The 19,388-nt window shown below is 35.9% G+C and overlaps 1 protein-coding gene across 1 annotated transcript in view; it reads right to left on the bottom strand.

The window, feature by feature from the left end:
- Positions 1-19,388, bottom strand: part of TEX11 (testis expressed 11) — a 243,368-nt gene that overhangs the window by 168,772 nt on the left and 55,208 nt on the right. The window contains exons 10-12 of the mRNA XM_043569958.1: positions 9,350-9,404; positions 5,849-5,944; positions 3,839-3,920 (exon numbers count right to left, since the gene is read on the bottom strand). Of these exons, the coding sequence (XP_043425893.1) occupies positions 3,839-3,920; positions 5,849-5,944; positions 9,350-9,404 (233 nt within the window). The remainder of the gene's footprint in view (positions 1-3,838; positions 3,921-5,848; positions 5,945-9,349; positions 9,405-19,388) is intronic.

Raw genomic sequence — 19,388 nt, forward strand, 5'->3', positions numbered from 1 at the left:
CCACCCCCACCCCACTAGCTCTTTCTCTCTCAAAATAAATAAACTTTAAAAAATCTTTTTATAAAGACATCCACTGCTAGAGTGTAGTGAAACAGGTACTCTTCTAAGGATGTTAAAGTAACTTGATACAATCTTTTTGAAAAGCAGTTTGGTAATACTACATGCTATGAACACAGTGGTTAAAAGCTTGAGACTTGAAATCAGATAGACTTATATTTGAAACCACTTGCCACCTATATGGTTATAGGCCATATAGCCTATAGTTTTTTCTGAGCCTTAGTTTTGTCATCTGTAAAATGGGGAATATATCACCAGTCACTTAGGTCTGTTGAAAGTGTTACATGAGGGGCGCCTGGGTGGCACAGTCGGTTAAGCGTCCGACTTCAGCCAGGTCACGATCTCGCGGTCCGTGAGTTCGAGCCCCGCGTCAGGCTCTGGGCTGATGGCTCAGAGCCTGGAGCCTGTTTCCCATTCTGTGTCTCCCTCTCTCTCTGCCCCTCCCCCGTTCATGCTCTGTCTCTCTCTGTCCCAAAAATGAATAAACGTTGAAAAAAAATTTAAAAAAAAAAAGTGTTACATGAGATAATGAATGAAAATTACATAGTAAAACACCTAGAACTTAGTAAGACTCAGTAAATGACACCTGTTGTTGTTATTATGTATCCTCTCTAATGCAGAAAGTATACTTCTGAAAAGTCATCGGAAATATGGGAAGATGTTTATAAGCAAAGATATTAAAATCAGTGTAGATATAATAACAATAAAAAGGAAATATATTCTCAAATGTCCACTATAGGCAGATGATAAACTATTATGAAACTATTAAAAGTGTTGAATATGAAATAACATAGAAAAACTGAATATGCACTAATATGAAAAATGTTTGTAAGACTAGTAAGTAAAAAAATCAGAAAATAAAGCCTGCATGTATTATACGGTCAAAATTCTATAAAACAAACAAATTTAACCAAAATAGAAAAATGCTGAAATCAAATGATCAAACTGCCAGAAGTGATTGTGTTCAGATTATTTATATACCAAATAACTAACAAGTGTATTCTCTGTGCCAGGAACTATGATCAGTGCTAAGAACCCAGTAGTGGACAAAACACAAAAATCCTTATTGTACAGGAATTGTACAGTGAATGATGAAGACTATGAATATCTTTTCCATAGTCTCATGGAATGCATACGGACAACTTTTCCAAAAGTTCTCTTTAATGCGTGTTGCTACTCTTTCATAACAAAAAAAAAAATTGTATATTTTTTGATTTCCACTTTTTTTACTTACAAAAAATACTGGTGAAATGCTAATGCCAGCAGTTAGAGTGACCATTTTATTTTTTTAAGTCTATATATTCATTTTGAGAGACAGGTAAAGAGTGAGCAGGGGAGGAGCAGAGAGAGGGGTAGAGATAGAATCCCAAGCAGGCTCCGCATTGTCAGCGTAGAGTCCCATGCAGGGCTCAATCTCACAAACCATGAGATGATGACATGAGCTGTGACACTTTCCCAATGAGCCATCCAGGTGCCCCAAGATTGACCATTCTGAGTGTAAAGTACTTTCACTAGCAAAGAAATGAACAGACTATAAAAAATGCAAGTTTCATATATTCTCTCAACACAACAAAGTAAAAGATAATTTAATATTTTAAGCTATAGAAAACTTGGATTCAGAGAAGTCTCTTAATTTGTAATCTGACATAGCAACTTCATTACTCTGAATACCAAGAAACTAGATTAAATAAAAAACAATCTGGGAATAAAGAATAATTTCATTTTAAGCTCTGCTTTTTATCTGTGTTTTGGTAAAATTTGTAATGGAGAATTCTAATCTAAAATTAATCAACTTTAAAGTAGTTGACTCCAGGGGTGCCTGGATGGTTTAGTCGGTTAAGTGTCTGACTTTGGCTCAGGTCATGATCTTGCAGTTCTCAAGTTTGAGCCCCACATCGGGCTCAGTGCTGACAGCTCAGAGCCTGGACCCTGCTTCAGATTCTGTGTCTCCCTCTCTCTCTGCCTCTCTCTCTCTCTCTCTCTCCCTCTCAAAAATAAATACACATTAAAAAAATTATTGTGGCGCCTGAGTGGTTCAGTCAGTTGAGCATCCGACATCAGCTCAGGTCATGATCTCATGTTCGTGAGTTTGAGCTCCACGTTGGGCTCTGTGCGGACAGCTCAGAGCCTACAGCCTACTTCAGATTCTTTGTCTCCCTCTATCTCTGTCTTCTCCTGCTCGTGCTCTGCCTCTCTCTCTCTCGAAAATAAACATTAAAAAATTTCATAAAAATATAAAGTAGGTGACTCCAAAAATCTCTCTGGTCTCCCTATATTGTATTGGTTTCAGTAAACCTATTCCTCTAATTGGTTAGTTGATTTGTTTACTCTCTGACTACAAAACAAGTGGAGTTGTCCTCCTGGTTCCTAACATTTTTCAGCCTGTGTATACTGAGATGATACCATTACCTAGAGATACAGAATCCTCTATATATTTCAGCCTGAGGTCTCTTATTGATTAGCTAAAATTTTAGAGGGCACAGAAAGTTTCAGAAACTAAATTAGCACTAAATTTAGAGCTACTACTAAATTTGATTATTGTCCTATTTATTACAAATTGTTATTGTTGGGGCGCCTGGGATGATCTCACAGTTCATGAGTTTGAGCCCCGTATCTGGCTCTCCGCTGATAGCTTCAGATTCTCTGTCCCCTTCCGTCTCTCCTGCTCCCCTGCTCCTGCTCTCTGTCTCTCTCAAAAAATAAACATTAAGGGGCGCCTGGGTGGCTCGGTTGGTTAAGCGTCCGACTTCGGCTCAGGTCATGATCTCACGGTCCGTGAGTTCGAGCCCCGCGTAGGGTTCTGTGCTGACAGCTCAGAGCCTGGAGCCTGTTTCAGATTGTGTGTCTCCCTCTCTCTCTGCTCCTCCCCTGTTCATGCTCTGTCTCTGTCTCAAAAATAAATAAACGTTAAAAAAAAATTTTTTTTAATAAACATTAAAAAAATTTCAAATTGTTATTGTTTAATGGATAATCAGTTATTATTATACTAGAATATACTTTAATATAGTAAAAATAATGCAGCTCTATAATGCAACTATATTTTTATATAAAATTAAAGCATGTACACATTAAAAATATTTAGAGTCAATTATTTTATGACTAAACATAGTTGAAACACTATTAAGTGGTCAGTGTGCATAGAAAGACTTTTGGTAGTAGTAACAGCAATAATAGCTACAATAATATGTAACATGTTTTGCACACTCTGCACCAGGTATGGTGCGAAATGCTTTATATACATTTTCTCATTGGATTCTCAAACTAACTAATCAGGTAGACATTATTATTAGATCTCTTTGAAGATGAAGAAACTGAAGCACAGAAAAATTCAGTGACTTGCCAAATGACACACAGATGTATATCAGGATGTTTACCCTGTGAGGTGTAAATTTTAGTCCCTTAAGAATTTTGAAAAATAAATAGCAATGTTTATACAAGTGATTATAAAAAGCACAGAACTACAAACGCTTTTTCTATCCAAAGTTAATCTTTTTTCATTGTGGTAAACAACTTCAGAAGGGTTGGGCAGCTGCAATTTTTGCTAAGCTAAAAAAAATTGGTAATTCTTATTCAGCTTTTTTCACTACCTAGTATATTTGTAACTATTCCCTTTTCCTTCTCTTTTTCTTCCTGGCTAACAATCTTCTCCCTTTCCTATGTGACCAATTTCCTTCTCAGTCACCGTCAAATTGCACCTATTATTAGCATACTATAAACGATCTGATATTCAACAAATTGGTTATGATATTCCAAAATTGTGTGTTCTTCACACAGATGATACCTTCATGGAGTTCTTCATTGGCTGTTTCACTCTTCAAGAGGATTTTCATCTTTAGGAAAATCCCAGCTGGATTTAAATGTTCCTATTTTAAACAGAGAAATCACAATGACATTAAAACTGTAGAATGTAAAAGACAGTTTTCAAATAATTGCCTGTTTTGTTACATCATAGCAGAATAACTCATGATCAAAGAAAATCAAAATTATAAAAGATCAGATCACAAAATCCAGTTTATCCCTGAGAATATTTTCTGATATTTTATTCAATCTAAATGAAATAATACAAGGGAAAAAAACACATTTGATTGAGTGGCAAGTATTTAATGGTAGGTCAATAAACTGTATAAATATAAGGCTGTATTCTTACCCTTGTAAGCAAAATTCAATGTCAATTATATTTGCTTTCTTTTGAGATCTTAATAACAATTAAGGTCCTTTGGAAACATGGTTGAATGAAATGAAAATACACTGTCTTCCCTGCAGGACATGCCTGTCAGATTTACTATTAATAACAATGTACTCTCAACAGTTTTTCCAAATCCTTGTTAGCTGGTTCTACGCCATCTGTGGGTTTCTTGCCTAGGTCCACTTTTGCCTGACAGAACACATCTTTACACAGCTGGCTAAAATTAAAAGTGCAGTCTAGGCCCACAGAAGAGAAACTTTCTCTCTACAAAGCCAATCAGCTTCTACATGAACATTGTACTCAGCTCTAAACACAGCAAATAATTATAGCAATTCATGTGTGAGATGCCTTAAGAATGGAAAGTTAGGGAAAGTATGCACTGGTATTAAAAGGGTTTGCAAATATAGATGACATAAATACAAATAATAAGCTGAGGTTGCAAATTTTAATTTATTGCATTACTTCATTTCCTAAAAGATACGTTGAAATAGGTCTTGGATTAAATTCCCTTTTACCTTCAGAGATGTACATGTCTTCCAAATCTTGGCAGGATCTGTTTTTCTTCAGTCTACCACACTCACACAAGTTGACATTCTGGTTTTCTCTTTGATTTCATTAACAAACAATTCCAGAGAATGGACAACACTTTGCATTCATTGTATAATCATAGATTCACTTGTATAACATTTGCACTATAGTGTCTATCCTTGTTTCCTGAAATTACACTTTCAGAAATCATAACTACCTGTTAAATCCATCAACTTTCTCCCTACAATATTCTTTTCTTTTCTGTAACTTTTCTCACTGGTGTTTCTCACTCGATTTCATGCATTCCCCAACCCACCTCCCTTCTGGCAATCACCCGGAAAAAAAAAAAATGTAGGGCTCTTAATATGAGAGAAGCATTTTTGTTTTACCTGGTATCATCTGTGAATTGTCACTAAGTCAAGGCAATTTAATTATATGTTATTTTTTACTAAATATAAAAGATACCACCAAGGGGCACCTGGGGGCACCTGGGTGGCTCAGTTCATTAAACATACGACTTTGGCTCAGGTCATGATCTCTCACAGTTGGTGGGTCCAAGCCCCACGTTGAGCTCTGTGCTGACAGCTTGGAGCCTAGAGCCTACTTTGGATTCTGTGTCTCCCTCTTTCTCTGCCCCTCCCTGGCTCACATATACTCTCTTCCTTTCTCTCAAAAATAGACATTAAAAAATACTACCATTTTCTTTTTTACTTCTAATTTTCCATTATAATGCAATCTGTATATCATAAAAAAATAAAGAGCAGGGTGCCTGGTGGCTCAGTCGGTTAAGCGTCCCACTTTGGCTCAGAGCATGATCTCCGGGTTCATGGGTTCGAGCCCTGTGTCAGGCTGCTTTGGATTCTGTGTCTCCCTTTCTCTATATCCCCTACCCTGTTCGTGTTCTGTCTCTGTCTCTCAAAAATAAATTAAAATGTTAAAAATTTTTTTTAAAAATAAAGAGCAAATAAATTAAAAAAGCAGGAATACTGAAGCAAATGGCTAAACTAGATTTCAAAATGTGAATCAAAGCTTTAAAAATTCATTAAGTTAATATGCAAAACTAAAAACCTTTCATACCTTGTTTGCTAGGTTTACAGCATGGAGAGCCTTATCACAATATTCTCTGTCATTCCAATCCAAATAAGCAGTGGCTAGTAACCGAAGAACTTTAGCCTAGAATTAAAAATAGAAAAAGCACTCGGTCGAGGGTTAAATTGCAATACAACAGCTGCCTAGCACTTACAAAGTGACAGGCATCTTCTCAAACTTAAGTCATTGTTATGAAATAGCATTTCCTTAGGTAACCACATAGTCTTGGGTTACGTCTCATCATTATGCTGCCCACATCAAATACTGTAAGACTTTTATAACAGCTTATTTCAATTTAATACAATTGTGTTAATATAATGATTTTCCTAACAGTGTTTTAGCACTGAAGTACTTTATTATTCTCACTTTAAAAATAAAGGAAACTAAAGCACAGCAATATTCAATTTAATCATCTTCCCACCTATTGTATAGGTAGCATTCCATTAGGCCTTCATCAAAAGAGATAAATAGAAAGACACAATCCCTCTCTCAAATACTTTACAGCCTACTTGAGATTAACCAATTGGACCAAGAGCACACATACCTTCATTTTAATAGTGACTCATATACTTTCCTGTAAAGAAGATCTCTCCTAACTCAGCTAAGTTTTAAAATTAATAATGTATTCCTGAATAAGTCAGTTTCTCCAACTAGGTTTACATTGATAAGGGGAATAACTCTAGCCAGCATTGATATATTTAACTACAGACTTAGATTTTGAAAGAAGGAGCTCTATTTCACTAAAGAATCTGCCTCTAAATATAATGAGGATGTTGGGACCAGGCAGATAATCTTAACATATTAGAGCTCTGTAAATCTAGAGAAATGGTACTTAGTGTGTCCTATTTCTGAGTTTTTAAATTCAAAAAGATGGATCAAATAAGATGTATTCAATGTACTTATTATTATTATTATTATTATTATTATTATGGAACAACTCTCAACTTATAAACTCCCCAGAGCTTTTGTGGAGTAAATATGGCATCTCTAAGAAAACCTGTAACTATTTCATAATACTAAAAGAGTCAAATAATCAGAAAGATGTAACAAAATGAATGAATCTCAAAACCATTATGTAAGGAAAAGAAGCCATACATAAAACAGTAGATACTATATGATTCCATTTATACAAAGTTCAAGAAAAAACAAAAATAATCGACAGCCACAGAAGCCAGAATAGTGGTTTTATCTTGGGGCTATAAATGGCTATTAACCAGAAAGGGCCAAGGGAACTTTTGAGAGTCATGGAAATTTCTGTATCTTGATCTGTATGGTAGTTACAAGACTATCTAGACATGTTAAAATTCATCAGGCTGTACACTTAAGATTTGTACAATTAAAAAAAAGATTTGTACAATTTAGTATATATAAACTATACTTCAATAAAGTGCTGCTAGCATGAAAGAAAAACTACTTCATAATCTATTTCATGATCTTACCTCTCCATACTTCACCATATGAATATGACATTTCAATCATGCTTAACTACTGTAGTCTTCCATCCCTAATCCCTCCTCCAGACATCATCTCATCTTGGTCCCTTGCCTGGTATTCTCTTCTTTCTCCATTTTCACTGTATGGACCCCATCTACTTTTCATGGCCTTCTTACCAGAAAGCTTCTTCAACTGCTCTGGCAACCCTGATATTTCCCCTTACTGTACCACACAGTTTATCACTTATTTTTCCCAATTGTTTCATTTATGCTAGTTTTTAAAATCTATTTTTGAAACTTTAACTGAAGTATACAATACATACAAAAAAGTTCAAAAATCTCAACAGTACAGCTCTGAATTTTCACTAAGTTAGCACGTGTATGATAACAACATAGAAATCAAGAAACGTAACATTAACAGCAACAGGTTCACCTCAAGACTCTCTTTGACATGATTTCCAAACAAGAGTAACCAATTACTTGTTTTCCAGTACCATGTACACTTTAGCTCTACTTGCTTTTGGCATTTACATTTATGGAATCATACAGTATGTACTACTTTATAAATTGCTCTGTTTATTCAACATTGTATGTGAGAATATATCATTGCAATTATTGTAGCTCATTTATTCTCATTCCTATATAATATTCCATGTTACACTATAACAATTCTTTTATTATTTTAATTGTGCTAAAATACACATAAAATTGACTATCTTAACCATTTTTTAAGTGTATGGTTCAGTAGTATCAAATATATTCACACTGTTGTTCAACTATTGCCGTCACACACCTCCAAAACTCTTAATATTGCAAAATTGAAACTCCGTATCCATTAAACAATAGGTTCCCATGTTCTCCTCCCTCCAAACTCCTTCAACCACCATTTTACTTTATGTCTCTATGAATTTGACTACATCAAGATACTTAAATGGAATCATACAATATTTTTCTTTTTGTGATTGGTTTATTTCACTTAGAATATTGTCCTCAAGGGGCACCTGGTCTGGCTCAGTCAGTTAAGCATCCGACTCTTTTATTTAAATATAATTTATTGTCAAATTGGTTCCCACAAAACACCCAGTGCTCATCCCAACAAGCGCCCTCCTCAATGCCCATCACCCACTTTCCCCTCTCCCCCACCCCCCATCAACCCTCAGTTTGTTCTCTGTATTTAAAAGTCTCTTATGGTTCGCCTCCCTCCCTCTCTGTAACTTTTTTTTAGCATCTGACTCTTGATTTCAGCTCAGGTTACAATCCCAGAGTCTTGGGATGGAGCCCCGTGTCAGGCTCTATGCTGACCTTGCAGCCTGGTTGGGATTCTCTCTCTTCCTTTCTCTTTGCTCCTCCCCTGCTCATACTTTTTCTCTCTCTCTCTCAAAATAAATAAACATTAACAAAAATAATTCTGTCCTCAAGGTTCATCTATGTTGTAGCATATGTCAGAATTTCCTTCCTTTTTGAGGCTGAATAATATTCCATTATATTCCTTTCTATTAGTTGTACCCTTCAAACAGAAGCTTTTTAAGGGTAGAAGTCATGTTTCACACTTCTCTTTTAGTCCCCAACTATCGCATTGCTAGATATACATAGGTATTCAGTTATATTTTGATTGATATACCGTAATGATAAGAAGGAAAGATGAATATTCAAACAAAATTCCATTTTGCTATGGTATATATTTCAAATTACTTTTACATCAGATTTACTTACCTAATCATATTTTACTTGATTAAATATTAAAATACCAAGCACATTCTATATGGGTAGTTAGGGGAAAATCTATATTTTTAACATGCAATAATAAAATCTAAAATTTACATAGCTAAACACTGTTCCAAGTGTTTACATATATTAACTCATGGGTATAAGAATCTACCATACAGGTAAGATTCTATTAGTATGTAATTTTATAGAAACTAATGTACTAAGATATCAATGATGTGCCCAAAGGATAATCTACTCAAAAAGGGGTGATAGACTATTATAATTTAGTAACAATAACATAAAATGTATTTCTTCAACCTACTTCTGCAATATTTAACATGATCCTTACCAGCATTTCTGGCCCAATAGTATTCTTATCCATCTTCCCAATATCATAGCTTTGGCTATCATTAAAAAAAGGAAAAAAAATACATGTTCATTTCAAATTATATTTTTAAGATTATGTATCACTAAGAAGACATGGTATAATTAGACTTTATTCCAACTTTTCTATTTCGCACTACAATATATTATTAGCCAATTAATATAGGAATATCAATTATATAAAGCAATTCTTTCAAGCTGTAAAAAAAACACAATTTCCTCAGGATGTATAGCCAATAAATCAATACCATATTATTGTTCTTTTCCATATTGTTCCTATATAGATGTCCTACATATATAGTATTTTGCTGCATTAAACTAGTTCACTTGTGTACATAAGCTCTTATTCAATGAGCACATTTTAAAGTCTAAGAAATAGGAATACATTTTTAAAATAAAACAAATACAGGAGTTTTCACAGAAACAAATGCTTTAGCAGTATTTATTAAGCTTCACAACACCCTTGTGAGGCACTATTAGTTCCATTTTGCAGCTGAATGGACCAATTTAGCAGTTAAGTGATTTCTAATATTTCCTAGATTGGTACTGAAAATGAGAGTGAAGGGTTGGGGAGTAGTGAAATTTGATTTCCAGTCTATGCTTTAATTAGCAAACCATATTATCTATGGGACATTCCAATAATCACAAATAATACATTAATATGAGCCTCAGGGTTTTAAAACCTAAAACTTAAAAAGCAAAACAAAGATTATTCACCATAAAATTGGTATTCCAAGGAAGGATGTCAGTAAAATTTTGGTGAGCTGAACTAAATTGAAGACATTACTTTGAAATACTCCCTTTAAAAAACTCTAAAAGACTCAAAATTACCAAACTGAGTTTCCAGATCACTAACAAGAATACAACATGAGCCTAGTTATTCTAAGCTCTATCTCATAGAATGGTCTCCTTTGGTATATTAAACCTACTTCCAGTTTTTAAAATAACCAATGAGGACAAAACTTCTGCAATGGTGGTATAAGGAGCTCTTGGACCCTCTCCCCAGTGAAACAACAATTTGCCTGGAAAAATCAATTAAAAAAACAACCAGTTAAAGTCTCTGGGAATTTTCCTAAGGGCATATGGCAAATGGAAAAACATTTCTTTAAAACAACAACAACTAAATCTCAGTAAGAACAGTGAGAGTCTGTGTCATTTGAGTCACAATCTGCTTCTATCCACACCAGCTCCCTGTGATGAAAACTACTCCAGATGGGTGCTGTCAAGAAGGTAGTAATTCCCTTTCCCTCCAGCTCCTCGACTCCTAGGCTATGGTTTCACCTAGGAGGGGCAGACTGCTAGCCTGTCTTATCCTCTCCAGGCCTGTGCTGTGGAAGTGCTATTCTGGTCAGGCACAATTAGAGGACAGGATCTTCCCTTACCCACCCAGTTTTCACTCTCAGGGTAAGGACTCTTACCCTAGGTGTGACAGGTCAAGAATACTGATACCCTGATCACCTTCAACCAGACTCATTAAGCAGAGGTTCTATGCCAGGAGGGCATACTAAGAAGATCAGCGGTTACCAATCTCCCCAACATCCACTCTGTGGATGCTACCAAAAGAAGCAAGCCATGCTCCCCTTACCAACTCCAGTGATGTGGCACACAGGTTCTGCCCAGGGGAAGAAACAGGCAATAAAGAAAAAAGAGTTCAGCATCTATGCTTGAGAGGACTGACTTATTTGGAATGAAGCAAAAAGTTCCTGCCTGAGGACACTGTCAAAAACAAGGGAAATTTTGGTAGTGAGCAATTTAAGAGGGGGTTGGTAGCTCTGTGGTAATAGTAGCAACAAGTGAAATAGCAGACCAGAAAGATTTTTAACAGAGAGAACCAGGGAAAGGGATAGCCAAGAAGAATAATGTGGGAGGTCACACTCATCCCTGGGGATACAGAAGGCTATGCATATGCTCTAGCTGCACCCCCTCAGGAGCAACCAGAAGGATATGTGGGGCAGACTAGAAAGCATTCCTCAAGGCACACACATATACATCAGCAAAAAGCCCTAAGCCTGGGACGCCTGGGTGGCTCAGTCGGTTAAGCATCCTCTTGATCTCAGCTCAGGTCTTGATCTCAGGATCATGCTTACGTACAAGCCTTACAGTTGGGCCCCACGCTGGGAGTGGAGCCTACTTAAAAAAACAAAACAATCCTGGGCCTGAGTGGCTCAAGTGACTTAAGTAGAACCTCTTACCAAATGCAGAAAATTTAACTACTCTGATCCAAGGTAATGGTAAGGAAGCTAAACTTAAAAATCAAATCACACTTCCAGTTTTCAGTTCCACATGTAAGGAACTTGGAAGTCACTACTTCATCCTAACAAGTAAAAAGCTATAAAGACTAAAAAATCAACAACTCTTCTTGGATCCCTAAGAGAGGGGAGGACAAAGGGCAAACCACTGGCCCCCACACTGGAGAGATGGACAGGCAAATACAAGGAACTGTGGCTTACCACAGGAAGGACTCACCAGTGGAAACTGCCAAAGGAACCAGTGCTGAGGCAGGAAACTGTGAACTATAATTGACAGATTGCTGGAGGTTCATTGTGAACAAGTCTGAGAACTTAAAACTCCAGGAAAACATAGTCTTAGGGGGATACAGACAATATTGTCAGATTTACCTCCAGGAGCTCAAGATTCCCATAGTAAATATCAAAGAAAATCCTCTTGGGCTTTGTCAGGAATTGATGATAAGGAACCAATCTGTTCTTAACAAGGCCTGCCTTCAAGGGAAACTAACTAGTGTCTAACTTCCTGGGGTATTATCAGAGACTAACTGACCTGGGGAAGAGAAACACTCAACTCTAGACTACTCTAGCCAGGCTATACTACCTAGGAGTGAAAAAAAAACTGGTAAATATTTGTGAAGTTCACAGTTCAGAGGCATACATTCACCAAAAGACTAAGAACTAAACACAGGACTATAGAACTCTTACCCTCCCCAACACCTAACCACCATGTTAGTAGAGACCTATTTACAGGGGTGCCTGGGTGGTTCAGTCGGTTGAGCATCTGACTTCGGCTCAGGTCATGATCTCATCAGTTGATGAGTTTGAGCCCCAAGTCGGGCTCTGTGCTGACAGCTCAGAGCCTGGAGCCTGCTTCAGATTCTATGTCTCCCTCTCTCTCTGCCCCACCCCTGCTCATGCTGGCTCTCTTTGTCTCAAAAATAAACATTTAAAAAAGACCTATTTACAGCAGTTCCTTTTACTCAGTACAACATGTCAAGTTATCAAGAAAAAATCACAAGGAATACCAAAAGGCAAAAAGAAACACAATTTGAAGAGACAGAGAAAGCACTGGAACCAGATATGGCAAGGATATTAGAATTAACAGTCCAGAAATTTAAAATAAGACAGATGGGCAATGTAAGCAAAGAGATGGAAATTCTAAAAAAGAACCAAAAAGGATTGCTAGAACTAGAAATGACTGTAAATGACATGAAGAATGTCTTTGATGGGCTTTTTAATAAACTGGACATGGCTGAGGAAACAATCTATGAGTATCCTTGAAAACAAAAAAGCAAAGGGAAGAAAGACTGAAAAAAAAACCAGAACAGAATATCCAAAAACTATGGCACACCTACAAAAGTTACAACGTAAGTATAATGGGAATACAAAAAGGAGTTAAAAGAGAAAAAGAAACAGGAGAAATATTTTGAAACAATAATGAATGAGAATTTCCCTAAATTAATGTCTGATATCAAACCACAGATCCAGGAATCTCAGAGAACACTAAGCAGTATAAACACCAAAAAAAAAAAAAATTACACCTAGGGATATCATTTTCAAATTACAGAAAATCAAAAATAAAGAAAAAATCCTTAAACAAGCTAGAAGAAAAAATACCTTATCTATAAAAGTACAAAAACAATAATTACACCCAACTTCTCAGAAACCATGCAAGCAAGAGAATGCAGTGAAATATTTAAAGTGTTGAGAGAAAAATACCACTAACCTAGAATTCTGAACCCTAAGAAAATATCATTCAAAAGTAAATGAAAAATAAAGACTTTCTCAGATAAACAAAAACTGCGAGAATTTGTTGTCGGTAGACTAGCCTTATAAAGAATGTTAACAGAAGTTCTTTAGAAAGAAGGGAAATAATACAGGTCAGAAACTCGTATCTGTATAAAATAAGGAAGAGCATCAAAGAAGGAAGAAATTAAGGTAAAATAAAAACTTTTATTTTTCTTAATTTTTCTAACAGAAAACAACTTGAAATAATAGCAACAATATATTCAATTATGTATGCTTATTTATAGGCTATATATATGTATATATATATATATATATATATATATATGCTTAGAATAAAGTAAAATAAATGACAGCAATGATACAAATGGATGGGAAGGGGGAATTCTGAAGAATTCTTACAAAGTACTGACACTACTCACGAAGTGGTATAGTGTTATCTGAAAGTGGACTTGGATTAATTGTAAATGTATATTGCAAACTCTGGGGAAGCCACTAAAAAAGTTAAAATAAAAAAGAAGTGGGGCGCCTGACTGGCTCAGTTGGTGGAGCATGCTTCTCTTGATCTCGAGATTGTGAGTTTGAGCCCATGCTGGGTATAGAGATTACTTAAAACTAAAATCTTTAAAAAAAGTAGTATAACCTATATGCTAATGAGAGAAAGATGGAATCATAGAAAATACTCAACTAAAACCACAAATGACAGTAGGAAAAAAGCACAAAGGCAACAAATAGACAACAGTAATGAATATTGTAGATATTAATCCAACAATATCATCATCACTTTGAATTTCAATGGTCTAAATATACCAATTAAAAGACAGACTGTCAAAGTGGATCAAAAAATATACCCCAACTCTGTGTTGTCTATAAGAAAACCACTTTAAATATAAAGACACATAGAGATTAAAAGTAAACAGATAAAGAAAAAATACACCATGCTAAAATTATCCAAAGAAAGCAGGAGTAGGTATATTAATTTCAGCAAGCAGAGTTCTAAGTAAGGGAGGGGCGCCCGGGTGGCTCAGTTGGTTGAGCATCAGACTTCGGCTTGGGCCATGATCTCACTGTCCGCGAGTTCAAGTCCTGCATCAGGCTCTGTGCCAACAGCTTGGAGCCTGAAGCCTGCTTTGGATTCTGTGTCTCCCTCTCTCTCTCCACCTCCCCCCGCTCGTGCTCTGTCTCTCTCTCTCAAAAATAAAATAAAAACATAAAAAATTAAAAACAAAACAAAATAAGGGAAAGTATTAGGGATAAGGAAGGGCATAACATAATGATAAAAGGGTCAAAACTCCAGGAAGACATACAATTCTTAATGTGTATGAGCCTAACAGAGCATCAAACTGTGTGAGGCAAAAACTGATAGAACAGCAAAGAAAAATAGATGAATTTACTATCATTGTTGAATATTTCAACAGCACTCTCTCAGAAATAGAGCAGGCAAAAAAACAAACAGTAAGAACATAGTTGAACTCAACAACACCATCAATCAATTGGATATAACTGACATCTATAGACTACTACATCCAACGACAACAAAATACACATTCTTACCAAACTCATATGGAACATTTACCAAGATAAACCACATTGTGGGCTATAAAACAGACTTTAACAAATTTATAAGTATAGAAATCATATAATGTCTGCTCTCAGGCCACAATGGAATTAAACTAGAAGTAAATAATGGAAAGATAACTGAAAAATCCCAAAATATGTGGCGATTAAACAATACCCCTCTAAATAACACATGGGTCAAAGGAGAAATTTCAAAATAAGTTTAAAAATATTTTGTACTAAATGAAAATGAATACACTACTTATCAAAATGTCTGAGATGCAGCAAAAGCAGTGCTTAAAGAAAAAGTTATATCACTGAAAATATAGATTAGAAAAGAAGATCTAAAATCAATAATCTAAGTTTCCACCTTAAGTAACTACAAAAAGACAAGCAAATTAAATCCAAAGAAAGCAGAAGGGAAAAACTGAAAAGAATTAGAGCAGAAATCATAAAACTGAAAACAAGAAATCAACAGAGATCAATAGAGTAAAATCAATGAAACCAAAAGCTGGTATCTGAAATTATCAGTAAAACTGATAAGCCTCTACCCAGGCTAACTAAGAAAAAAAGAGAGGACACAAACTATTACTGTCATAAATGAGGTGCACCTGGCTGGCTCAGTTGGTAGAGCTTGTGACTCTTGATCATCAGGTTGTGAGTGGGATGTTGAGTGTGGCGATTACTTTTAAAAAATCATAAAAAACAAACAAAAAAAAAACCCCAAACCAAGAAAAAGGGGACATTACTACAGATACCATGAAAATTTTAAGGGTAATAAAGGAATACTATAAATAACTAAATAACTCTGTGCCCACAAATTTGATAACCTAGATTAAATGGACCAATTACTTGAAAGATATAAGCAGGGGAGTGTGGGTGGCTCAGCCTGTTAAAGGTCCAACTTCGGCTCAGGTCATGATCTTACAGTTCATGGGTTCAAGCCCCACATCGGGCTCTGTGCTGACAGTGCAGAGCCTGCTTCGAATTCTCTCTCTCTCCCTCTCTCTCTGCCCCTCCCCCACTTGTACTTTCTCATTCTCTCAAAATAAACTTTAACAATGTTTGAAAAAAAAGATACAAGCAGCCAAAACTCACACAAAAACAGTCTAAATAGGCCGTTATCTACCAAAGAAATTGAATAAAAACTTAACAATATCCCAAAACAGAAAGCACCAAGCTCAGATGTGCTCACTGGTAAATTCTACTAAACATTTAAGGAAGAAATTATACCAATTGTCTACAATCTCTTTATGACAGAAGCAGATGGAATACGGCCTAACTCATTCTATGAAGCCAGCATTACCCCAGTCAGACATTACAGGAAAACTATGACCCAATACATGTCATGAACACAGATGTAAAAATACTCAATATTAGCAAATCAAATCCAAAAAATAATTTTAAAAAATTATACACAACAACAAAGTGAAATTTATCTCAGGTATGCAAGGCTGGTTCAACATTCTAAGTCTATATGAAGTGGCAAAAGATGAGAATAGACAATACAATATTGCAGGACAGGACTGCAGCTACACAACTTTAAGGTTTATTATAAAGTTACAGCAATCAAGATAGTGCATTATTATGGTAATCAAGGAATTGGCTAAAGAAAATACAAATGGATTAGTAGAACAGAATAGAGAGCCTCCATAAATACCTTAAACTGATCTTTGGCAAAGGAACAAAGGCAATACAATGGATCAAAGATAAAGATAGTCTCTTCAAACAAATGATGATGGAACAACTGAACATCAACATGCTCCCCCCACAAAAAAGAATCCAGACACAGACCTTACATCTTTCACAAAAATTAACTCAAAAAGGATCATAGATCTAAATGAAAAGTGCAAAACTATAAAACTTCTAGAATATAGGATAAAACCTAGATGATGATCTTGAGTATTGTGATACCTTTTTAGATACAATACCAAGGAAACAATCCATGAAATAAATGACTGATAAGCTAGGTTTCATTAAAATTAAAAACTTCCTGGGGTCCCTGACTGACTCAGTTGGTAGGGCATACAACTCTTTACCTTGGGGTTGTAAGTTCAAGCTCCATGTTGGGTATAGAGATTACTTAAAAATAAAATCTGTAAAAAAGTAAAAAGTAAAAATAAAACTGCTTTGTGAAAGACAGTATCAAGAGAATTGGAAGATAAGCCGCAGATTCAGAGAAAATATTTGCAAAAGACACATATAATAAAGGACTGATATCTAAAATATACCAAAAAAAAACCTTTTAAAACTCAACAGTAAAAAAAAATAAACAACTCAATTAAAACATGGTCCAAAGTTCCTAACAAATACCTCACCAAAAAAGATATACAGACAGCAAATAAGACTATTAAAAGATGTTCCACATCATATGTCATGAGGAAAATGTAAATTAAAACAATAATAAAATAAATGCCAGTACACACCTATCAGAATAGCCAAAGTCTAAAACACTGACAAGCACCTAATACTGGTGAGAATGTGGAGTAATAAAGCTCTCATACATTGCTGGTGGGAATACAAAATTATACAGCCACTGTAAGAGAGTTGGGTGGTTCCTTGCAAAACAAAATATATTCTTACCATAACCCAGCAATCACGGTCCTTGGTATTTGCCCAAAAGAACGGAAAACATATGATCATACAAAAGTCTGCACGTGGACGTTTATAGCAGCTTTATTCATAATTGACAAAATTTGGAAGCAACCACAATGTCCTTCAGTAGGGAAATGGACAAATAAACTGTGGAACATGCAGACAATGGAATATTATATAGCACTAAAAATAAATGAGCTATTGAGACAAGAAAACACATGGAGGACACAAAACATTATTACAAAGTGAAAACAAAAAGCCAATCTGAAAATGATATACTATATGATTCCAACATTCCAGAAAAGGCAAAATTATCGGGACCAAAAAGATCAGTAGTTGATAGAGTTTAGGGAAAAGGGAGGGATGGACAGGCAGAGCACAGAGGATTTTTAGGGAAGTGAAACTATTCTGTATGATACTAAAATGTAATGGTGGATATATGTCATTATACATTTGTCTAAACCTGTAGAGGGGCGCCTGGGTGGCGCAGTCGGTTAAGCGTCCGGCTTCAGCCAGGTCACAATCTTGCGGTCCGTGAGTTCGAGCCCCGCGTCGGGCTCTGGGCTGATGGCTCGGAGCCTGGAGGCTGTTTCCAATTCTGTGTCTCCCTCTCTCTCTGCCCCTCCCCCATTCATGCTCTGTCTCTCTCTGTCCCAAAAATAAATAAACGTTAAAAAAAAAAAAAAAAAAACCTGTAGAATATACAACAAGAGTGAACCCTGAGGTAAACTATAGAGTTGGGGGATTACAATGTGTCAATGTAGGCTCATTCTTAGTAAAAAATGTACCATTCTGGTGAGTGATGTTGGTTAGGGTTAGGCTATGAATGTGCAGGATCAGGGGGCATGTGGAAAATCTCTGTACCTACCTCTCAAATGTGCTGCAAACCTAAAACTTCTCTAAAACACGTCTTTATTCAAAAATCATATTGCACTCATATTTGAGGGCCTGGGAGGTTGTGCACATGCCCAAGACTGCCCTCTCAGGCATGATCAGAAAAATAACCTACTAGCTATTAGCCCCTGGCTGAATGGAGAGCAAAATAATAAACTCACTGAACTATGAAAACAACCTCTAAGTCAAATACACATCCAACAGGAAAGAGTGAATATCTAACTGGCTACGGGACCTTACATACAACCTTTGACCAACAAGTGGCTTATGTGGCTGCAGAGGTGAAGCCTAGAAAACCACAGAAAGACAAAAACAAGGGGAAAAACTCTGAGCAGGAACATTATAGGTCACACACTGTGAGAAAAATAAACAGAATTAGTCCAGTCAAATGACCAAATAAATAAACAAACAATAAAAAGAACAGTAAGTTCCAGAAAGGGGAGAAATTGGTATGCAGACTTGCTGCCAGATATTATCCAAAATATCTAGTTTTCAACAAAATATTACAATACATGCAATAAAACAGTAAAGTGTGACTTATACAGAGGATAAAGAGAAGGCAACAGAAACTGCCTTTGAGAGGTCCCAGATATTGCACTTCAATACTTCAAAGCCGCCATTATAAACATATAGTTCTTTAAAGAACTATAGGAAACCATATTTAAAATATTAAAGGAAGGCATGATAACAATGATGCAAACAGAGAATAAGAGTACAACAATTAAGGGGCGCCTGGGTGGCCCAGTCGGTGAAGCGTCCGACTTTGGCTCAGGTCATAATCTCACGGTTCATGGGTTTGAGCCCCACATTGGGCTCTGTGCTGACAGTTCAGAGCCTGAAGCCTACTTCAGATTCTGTGTCTCCCTCTCTCTCTCTGCCCCTCCCCTACTCAAGTTCTCTCAAAATAAATAAACATTTAAAAAAATTAAAAATAAGAGTATAACAATTAAATGACAGGAATTATAAAAGAACTGAGTAGAAATT

The sequence above is a fragment of the Prionailurus bengalensis genome, chromosome X (genome assembly GCF_016509475.1).
Source record: "Prionailurus bengalensis isolate Pbe53 chromosome X, Fcat_Pben_1.1_paternal_pri, whole genome shotgun sequence".
Taxonomy (NCBI): Eukaryota; Metazoa; Chordata; class Mammalia; order Carnivora; family Felidae; genus Prionailurus; species Prionailurus bengalensis.